General features: G+C 40.9%; 1 protein-coding gene across 1 annotated transcript; it reads right to left on the bottom strand.

Annotated features, from left to right (window-relative positions):
* Positions 1 to 1669: 1669 nt before the first annotated feature.
* Positions 1670 to 9699, bottom strand: LOC124685286 (acylamino-acid-releasing enzyme-like). The gene is made up of 18 exons (XM_047219620.1): positions 9533 to 9699; positions 9262 to 9443; positions 8351 to 8455; positions 8197 to 8268; positions 7954 to 8101; positions 7443 to 7525; positions 7222 to 7277; positions 6657 to 6793; positions 6492 to 6582; positions 6320 to 6385; positions 5999 to 6221; positions 5509 to 5610; positions 5242 to 5327; positions 5039 to 5161; positions 4892 to 4961; positions 4709 to 4800; positions 2267 to 2371; positions 1670 to 2018 (listed from the first exon to the last, which is right to left on the bottom strand). The coding sequence occupies exons 1-18, from the start codon at positions 9697 to 9699 to the stop codon at positions 1905 to 1907; spliced, it is 2022 nt and encodes a 673-aa protein (XP_047075576.1). The 3' UTR covers positions 1670 to 1904.
* Between the last annotated feature and the right edge of the window lie 349 nt (positions 9700 to 10048).

Genomic DNA, 10048 nt, shown 5'->3' with positions numbered 1-10048 from the left:
CTCTAGTTGTTATTGTTGCACTTAGTTGAGCCTAGCATATTTAGGGTTTGTGCTTGTAAACTAAACGTTAGTTTAATTCCACATTCTTACAAGCCAAATACGTAAGAGTTTTTAATCGCCTATTCACCCCCCCTCTAGGCGACATCTTGTCCTTTCAGCATATGTAAGCACACTTTGTTTACCAAGTTTTACGATCAGGTTAAGGTTGTCTATGATGACAAAATCCATTTACAAGTCGTCTGTAACCATGGACACAGCTTTAAAAAAATATTTATAACTCTATAGGGGTGCACAACTTTATGCACAGGTGCCAATCGACTCTTAGTGCCATAACATTAGCTCTCTTCCTTTGAAAGCAGGCAGTGGGTGGTTGACAATGATCTTTACCTTACTGATGCATAGACTATGAGTCACGCCATAAGGATTGTTCTATTGTAAAGGGTCAATTCCCGAAGTCGGTCCTTAAGGATGTGGGATGAGGTTGGTTTCCCCATAGACAACCTCGCCTATGCTTACCTATATGTTATGCACCTTTTCCCAACCATTTTTCTATGTTTATGTCCAAATAACGCCCAAACTATGTGACTCATGGAATTGACTAGGCAAGTTAGTTAGTCGAGAGGGTACCATTATAGGGTATCATGTGGTTGTACGATCGGTCTTGGTTCAAAAGGCTAGGACTCGGATCCTATGATCGGCAGAAATTAAACAACCCACCACATCCCACTTTTGCCTCTCGTCTAAGCCTTTAAGCATGTTTAACAAGCATCTACATACTTACCATGTTAACCCATCATGCTAGTTTCATGTAAGGCTGTAGTTTGAAGACCAGAGTAATAGCGTAACGAACTAAGCATGGCTAAGCATAAAAGATATAAAGGCTCTAGTAATGCACACATGCCAAATCTAGTTATGCTAGGAGCAGTGGGTCGGAGATTTTAGATTACAAAGATGGAACATGCAACAAGTAGGATAACTCTACATATCGATAAAAAACATTTGAATCGTATGCAATATGTAGTAATCAGATGTTGAAAGACTTCAAAACCACATGAACAAGATTATGCTTGCCTGGTCGTTGGTAACCAGATATTGATCTTCAGAGAGTCGTCGATCTTGATCATGATTTTGTTGCTCACATCAACTCTGGATCCTATCAGGAAGGAGCGAACACACTGGAAAGGGAAACAATATTCAACACATGGCATTGATGCGCAAACAAGAATGATAACATTCCATATAAATAGTATTGGAATTAACCCTATGACATGCTCATCAATTTAAATGGAGTTGGAATGCATAATACATTGCATTTCCATAAACCCCATAAGAGGATTCATCTGTTCTCCTATTATGAACATGGTTCGAAGTTGTTTAACAATGCATGATTTTGATAATGAAATGTAGATCTCATTTTTGTTAAGATTTGATATATTACACATATTTTTTAATTTAAAATGAATTAGTTACGAAATGGGGTTTTTCCCTTTCTTTTTGGGTTTTTTTCCCAGTGTATTGTTCCGCATTCTGAACAATCTCTGTACTCCTACTAATTAACAACGAAAGCTGCACTGTCAGCCTTTCGTAAAAAAAAAATTAAAAAAAAAATCACTCATTACTCAAGATTTCTGAGATAAAAAAATTCATTCCTTACTCAAAATTTCCCTGAAATGCTATGGAAACTTTTGCTTTATTATTGCTCAGAATGGTAGGCTAGAGTTTATTTGTAATTACAGATAGGACAACTTGGTCAAGAGATGTGACGAGGTGCAACCAAAGTGATGTTAACAGTATACAGATAATATCACTTCAGAACTATTACAAGACATTCGCTCCGCTTTGTTCTGCCACAGAAAAGTCGGCCAAAACCAATACATTCTACTTTAAAACGATCACAAGGAGGACTAATCAAAGTTGACAATCTTGATGGGGGTGATGTTATCTGCCACCTTGAAGTGTCCCACTAATCTTGCGAAGAACATCATCGCCTGCTCCAAAGTAAACTTGATGTTCTCGGCCTGGTCCAAGAAATGCATGTTAGTTATGAACTATCATCTATGAAATTTGAGTTTATTCCTACTGGGCTTTTCAAAGCTAAGTAGTCATCATTTATATTCAGCAAAAGGAAAATCAAGTTGGTTGAGTAGTGAGTACATCGGTGTTCACAATTCACGTGCAATGCGGTACACCGAAGGTGCCTTGCATAGGAAGTTCAAAGGATAGGTGCCTTCTACAACGAGATACATGAAAGAAAGTGATCGCTGACCTTGCGGAAACCATGTTGTTCCCCTTCATACTCAACCAAAGCAACAGGTAGACCTTTATCCTTTATAGCCTTGTATATTGTTGTTGCCTGATCCGGTGATACAACCTGAAGATCATCAAAGTGTAAGCTTTTTTTTTTTTGCGGGTAAAACTAGATCTTATTAAGTAGTTGGGGCTACATTCAGCTCGGGTTCCATTTCCTGAAGAAGACATTCAGGTCCTGACCCGAACCATACAAGACTCTTACGCTCTGTCCTTGCATAATTTGCAAGACAATGACCTGCCCTAACCTGTTGACGATCTACTTTTACAAAGGAGCAAATTCTATCTTGCCTTACTAATTCCTTAATCTCAGAAATAATATGCATGTAGATGGACCGGTCCTGTGCTGTTTCACGAACGGCTGCAACCAAAAGGGAACAGTCCGTCTCAACTAGAATAGGTAGCTGGCTTTGTTGAATAGCAAGATGAAGACCTTCTAAGCAAGCTGATAATTCTGCCTCCATAGCTTCAACACATGATGGTAGAAAATGACACGCTGAAAATATAATGTGTCCAACTTCATCCCGAAGGACCATACCCGAACCTCCATTGCCATCTACTTCCTTGAAGGATCCATCAATAGTGAGTGTGACCCAGCCAGCCGGCGGCCGGCGCCAGGATTTATCAGGCGGTAATTTAGCTTGACTTGCAGCTGGTACAACTGAAGCATCAATCATTGGTTGCTTCCCGTGTAGGACCTGATCTGTTGGGGTCGTTTTAATATTCTGCAATAGCTTTAGATAACCACAAAGGAAACTCACCGATCCCTCTACTGTAGGAAGAGGCTTATCATGAGTAGCCTCGTTTCTAGCATGCCAAACCCTCCAGGTAAGTAGCAAAAATTTATCGATCATTCCAACCGGGATCGCAAGGATGACTGATCGAAACCACAACATTGGAGAGACCTGGAGATCCACATCCAATGGTAACTGCCAAATACGACGCATAGCAGTCCATAACCGGCGAGCATGAGGACATTTAGAGAGAGCGTGTGCCATATCCTCAGTTTCCGCTCCACATATCTTGCACATACCAGTCACCTTCATACCTCGCCGAAGCTTATTATCCTCTGTCGCTAGCGCATTGGATGTCGCCTTCCAAGCGAAAGTTTTCACTTTGGGTGGTACAGACGATTTCCAAATCCGTGTCCAACAGGGGCAGTCTCCATCCGGCCTAGTGCTAGAAGCACAGAAATCATACTGTGCTGGTACCTCACTCAACGCCAGTTTATAGGCACTACGTACCGTGAAGATACCACTCTTCTCTGGCATCCAAGCCAATAAGTCCGTCTCTCCTCTCTTCGATGGCTTGATTTTCAAAATCTCCGCAGCTTCAAAAGGGTGAAAAATGTCGCGCACTAGCTGTTCCTTCCAGGACCCATTTGCATCAATCAATTCTGATACACGCCGAATTCTTCTATTACGTCTCGGTGTAAGTGTTTTTCCATATGTGTTTCTCGGAATCCAGCTATCCCTCCATATTCTGATATTAGCACCATTGCCCACGCGCCATATGAGACCCTTCTTCAGAAGTTCTAGGCCGTGTGTGATTGCCGTCCAAGTCGACGATGGAGATCCTGTGAAAACTGTGTCAATAAGATCACCATGAGGGTAGTAACGTGCCTTCAATACTCGCGCACATAGACTGTCAGGGAAGGCGATCAGTCGCCAAGCTTGGCGTGCCAAGAGGGCTTGATTAAAGAGCCGCATATCGCGAAAACCCAAACCTCCTTGCATTTTGTGACGCATCAACTTATTCCAACTCACCCAATGAGTTTTGTGCTTTCCTTTCTCTACTCCCCACCAATAATCTCGTATGATTTTCGTGAGATCATCCAATACCGAGACCGGAAGCTTGAAAACACCCATCACATAGGTTGGGATCGCCTGGGCAACGGCTTTGATAAGAACCTCCCGAGCACTTTGTGCTAATAAGCCATCACCCCATTCAATTAGACGCTTGCTTAGGCGAGATTGCAGATTCTCAAATCTCCCTTTGTGCATGCGTCCATCAGAGAGTCGGCAGACCAAGGTATGTGGCTTCAAAACTCGCTTGTTCCACTTGCAAAAGCATACGTATCTCCTCTTCGATCACCTGGGTGCAAGAGGTGCTGAAAGTGATAGAGCACTTAGACGGGTTAATGAGCTGACCCGTACCAGAAGCATAAATATCAAAGTGTAAGCTTGCAAAGATATGAGAAAGAAAAAAACAATAGCCTAACAGTTCACAGGATAAGAATGTAGAGAATTGACACACTACAACATTGTGTGTTATAAGCACATACTCTTACCAAAACATATAGATATCTTAAACTATTATTAACCATGTAGGCAAGGCAACTAGTGTTGCTTCAATTAAAACTGTACTGATGACAGCAAACACTTAAAAATTCGAAGTCTACCGGGTCTTCCAATCCTTGAAACAAAATGACTGGACATGTAAATCTTTCAACGAAGTTTATTGGTGATCTCTCAAAGTATGCCTGTTTATCCCCTGGAATTGGACGTACAGTGATGTTATTTATCCAATCATGGACATATTTGAGCATCCATATCACCATAAAGATGAGTACAAAGTTCCTTACCCACAAGGTTGTCAATATAGTATGCCTCAAACTTGTGCATGCCTGCCCTCAGTGAAGCCAAGTCAGCGATCTGCTTATGAGATATATAAGTTTTTTAATTGTAATAAACTTCAGCCGAAATAGAGAAAATTGTAATTTGGAACTTGCCCCATATAAAGAAGCACCAGCCTTGAATGTCTGCCTGAAAGCTAGGCAAGCTAAAGTTGTGAATCCACCTGCAGATTCTCCTGTTACACAAAGACGTTGCCCGTCCACTCTTCCAGTTTCCACCTTAAAAATCAGCATTGTATATTATATTCATTCATCTTTTCTTATCATATGCAGTGAATAAAATTATGAATAAGCCATACCAGAAATGTGGCACAGCTGCAGCAACTGTTTACATCCATAACACCCCATTGCCCTAAAAGCCTCTCTCGATACTCTCTCCCATAGCCTTGAAGAAAAACATAGAGAATACTTATTACAACTTCCATGTTTTTAAACTTACAGATTAAGGCTTTTGTAAATAAGAGAATGGATTTCATTAAATAACACATGCACCAGATGTGCAAGTACATAGAACGCAGGATGTTCTTCATCAGATAGAATAGTTGACAAAATTAAGATACAAATACCTGCACTCCCCCCGTAGTTAACATCAACGAGTGCCCATCCTCGGCTTGTCCAGTACTGCACACTAAGATCCAGAATCCCGCGTGCTTCATCTGTAGGTCCACCTAAATAATTGCAGTAATGTCAAGCAAAGTTCTCAGTTCCGCTGTTGTGATATTTGGCCAGCCAATTAGAGCAACCATTCATTTCACTAGCCTTAGAAATCTGATAAGTTGGTGAATACAGCTAGCACTGTTGTGTGCCCTTTTATCATCATAAGAGCACAAGCAATGTAAACAGAAAGCTAGCAGACCAGCAACTGTTCATCTTTAGACAAATAATGTTTTCTGATGAAAATTGGCAATGAACGGCAGACATTGACAACAAGAAAGAACGTAAAACATATTTTGAAGAAGCCAGCATGTATGCTTTTTTTTTTTCTTTTGACAGAGTGCATACAGTATGCTTTTGGTACTATGAACATTAAGATACAACAAAGATTTGATATATTACCATGGGTTCTAACCAATAATGGGGGCTTTTCATCTGATGAACCTTGGAAAATATGATTGTGTGGAGCATAGAAATAAGCATAAGCATGCTGTCCCGGGATTACAGTTGGGAACTTCATAAATTCAGGCAAACTAAAGTAGGATGTATATTTCGTAATGTCCTCCGAGGAGGACCAGACTATAGAGAAGTCAGTTGCCATTGTTCTCTTTTCATCCAGTGTCACCTGGTTCAAAATGTATGATTAAGCAAGGGTGAAAGCTGCAGGATCTCATAGTAGACATTTAGCATAAACAACAAATTCATGAAAGTAGTTCAACAAACCTTCGCTACTGAGACTGGAAGACTACCAGATGCGCCCTCAACATAGAAAGACCCATCTCCAGAAACCTAACAAATAAAAGAAAGTAATTTATAGATCACCATTTAACAAATTTAAGGAATGCAATGTACTATAAATTAATTTTTGAGGTAAGTCATCAGATTGTGTACTTACTATGTTAGTTACAGAAGAGAAGGGAAGGTCAAGTTTTGAAAAAGACCCCGAATTATGGTCCAGCAACCCAACATATGACTCTCCATTTTGCCTGGATAAGTAAGATAAGTTCATTTTTCTGAACCACATACAACCATAAAAAGTAGTCAATAAATTGTGATGAACCTGTAGCAGCAAGCTATTTTCTGACTTGAGTCATCATTTCTTAGGAAATCATAGGAGCTGACACCGAAGATCCACATTGGCTTTGAGAATTCAGCATCGATCGAGTAAACTTGTACTACTACATTGCTCTGCTCATCCTGTCATAAGCGAATTGGCACAATAAGCAAGGAAAAACAAATCAATAATTCCCCAAACAAAAACCGTATGTGCAAAGAACCTAATCACTGTTACCACCCTTCTAGTTAGGGAGATTATTATAGTAGGCCATCCACATAATACCAACATTATCAGTCTATGGGCTTGCCAAAATAATAACTCAGTAACAAAGTGATTTATCACAATTGTTTGTGTGAATAGATACAGATGAATGTAAAATATAATTTTATTTGTTTAAATAAGAAATTAGATTGTGAAAGGATAGGTGCAAGTAACAAATATGGAGATATGCCAGTGGTAATCAGGACATACATCTACTACCGGCTACTCCATGCTACAACTAAATAGTTTAACAAATTGGGAGAAAATGGAAAACACATCAGAAATTAACAAGTTGGAAAATTCATACCCATTTATGAATATTCCAAAACCCACTCTGTCTGTCTGTTATCAAGAATAGCTCACCTAAAGAAAAATTAGTCAGAGTAAATGAGATTCTGAAATATAATTTGCATCTTTTTAGTGAAGTACATACTGAACATTTAATATGAAGAAACTCAATTAATCATGTGGAAACATGTATGGAATTAGTTTGAACATCAAACTAGAGTACGCCGAGATGCAAAACACCTTTCGAAGACCACTTGGGTTCAGTAGGAGCTTCCACAAACGTTGGGTCTTCACCAGCAACGCAAATACGTTTTTGTACCTCTCTGCACATAATAGATACTACAATATATCAGAACACCTTAGGAGAAGATAAGTAAGAATTCTTGCATACTTGAACCAACACACAACTCAATCACTCGCCTTTTTCTTTTCAGACTAAAGGATTACAAAACAGAAATATCCGATTAATTGATCATCTGGTACATTCTGAACACACGAATATCCGATGCTACAATGACCAAGATAATGTTTAAACCCAATCTAGAAAACTATGAACTGGCTACATGTCATTCAAAAATAGACAGTGCTAAAGGATCCAACAACATCCTTCAGTATATTTCCAGAAAAGGGTCTAAATACATCCTTCATTATACAGCAACAGGTAAAGTAAATATCCTTTTTCACCAAAAAAGTGCAATAGACAAACAGGCAAACAATTTGAAACAAACAAAGCATGCAAATGAGATATTACCCTTTGCTGGAGAAATAGCCAACCCATAGTTGGGCTTTATCCCATGACATGTTTGGGTTACTCCATTCAATCCATGCCATGCGCTTATCAGTTGGATCGATGCGTGGAAAGGCATAAAAGTCATTCCCACTGACCAGCACAGTTGGTTCTAAGCCAAAAAAAATGAGAACATTATTTGGATAATCCGGAAGGATCTTCAGCAGAAGTTAGCGCAACAGGTGTGTAATCCTCTGTTCTTCTTACCATTAACATCTCCAACACTTGTGCTCACAGCAGCAACTGTTGTGATGGGATTTGAGCTACTCTTTCGGTGATCTGTCATCAAATTGGATATATATTTGTTCTTAAGAGAATGTACAAAGCACTATTGACATGATGTATATGGAGTACTATTCACCTTCCATTATAGTGATGTAACGGCTGAAGTGAGGATCAAAGACACCGTCCGCATAGCGGACTACTGACCCACCATAATTTGGTGTCAGAGGTAGTGGCGAGTTATCTGAAACCAGCAAAATTAATGTATTGAAATACCATTACAAAGATACCCTTATTTTTCTAAAAATCTGGAGAAGCACTGTACAGTAAGTGCCCCTCTAAAAAGTCACAATATAGACTAGAAAGATGCAGAATAATTTTTTAAGTCAACCATTACAGTCAATATATTGAAACCAAAGCTACTTCATGTTAATGGAGATGATGCAAAACATGAGCATCCCAACATGACACAAGTAGCTAGCAACAGACCATATGTAATTTGTGTTAAGCTTCATGCACTAGCCACTTGAACCAAAAGTCCGAACTGATGGAAAGGGCTAGGCAATCTACTTGTACACTTCACAACACCCCCACACGCGTGTGACGGAGAAGAGAAAGTCAACACGTGAAAGAAGAAGAGCACACCGAAACAGCGGTGGCTAAAGAGGGGGGCAACAACAATTTTTAGGCTTAATTGCGAAAACCATGTGAAAGCCAGGATTTGAACTTGAGACCTGGGGCTCTGATACCATGTTAAGCTTCATGCACTAGCCACTTGAACCAAAAGTCCGAACTGATGGAAAGGGCTAGGCAATCTACTTGTACACTTCACAACAATTTGAATCTGATATGAAAGGCACACTTCTTGTCTCGTAAAGATGCAGAAGTAAGAGAGCACACGGTTATTATTGATTTAAGTTATGCTACTGCAAAAAAAAAAAAGTAAAGTGCAACTGTGGTATGCAACAGCAATGCGCCTGCCCACGATTATAAGCAGTGACACTAAAATAGCAAAGCAATCACTATGAACGCAAGCTTCCTCCTCCGTACCTCCTATGGTTTGCTTGTACAGGCGCTGGTCGCTGTAATTGGAGAACACAACAACATCCCCTTGCACAGCGAAGGCGCCACCGCCGTACTCCTGCGCCAGCGACCGCACCGCGAACTCCTGCGGCGTCACATCCAAATTTCCGCCGTTTTCCCCGGCCCCTTCCTTCACGAGAACAGCGCGCCTGGAGAAGATGGAAGAAAAACCTCAGCGACGATGGGTGCTAAGGTTTGGGGGCAGCGAGATGGAGTGGGTGGGTTGTTTTTCGCGTACCCTCCTTCCTCGGGACGCGTCTCGACCCAGAGGAGCCGGCCGTCGCCGGCGACGGTGAGCCCCTCGACGGCCTTCCCGGCGGCCGAGACGGCGGCGGCGCTGATCGGCGACTCCCAGGACCCGTACGGCGCGGCCGCCTTCTCGACCCCCGTGGCGTGCGGGTGCATCGCGGCGCTGGATTCGGCGAGCGGCGGGGCAATGGAACTGAGCAGTGGAAGTGTGGAAACCAGTGGTACTCCATTCGCCAGTCAACTGAGCTTCCATCGTTCGAAGGAGAGAGAAAATTGTTTGACTGCAGCATTCCCAAAACGCTGAGATAAAAAAAATACTACTCTGTTATCCAGGAAAGATCCACTTCTACGGTTTCAGACAAATCTTATGTATATCGAGGGAAGGGATGGAGAGTTGGTGCACATGGGCTAGTGATCTAGTTTTTAAAAATAATCATAAATTGTATTTTTAAGTTAAAAAAATAAAAATCCACATAATATATCCCACTTGAGTGTAAAATATCAA

This window comes from Lolium rigidum, chromosome 1 (assembly GCF_022539505.1).
Source record: "Lolium rigidum isolate FL_2022 chromosome 1, APGP_CSIRO_Lrig_0.1, whole genome shotgun sequence".
Taxonomy (NCBI): domain Eukaryota; kingdom Viridiplantae; phylum Streptophyta; class Magnoliopsida; order Poales; family Poaceae; genus Lolium; species Lolium rigidum.
This window is presented reverse-complemented; position numbering and strand designations above follow the sequence as displayed.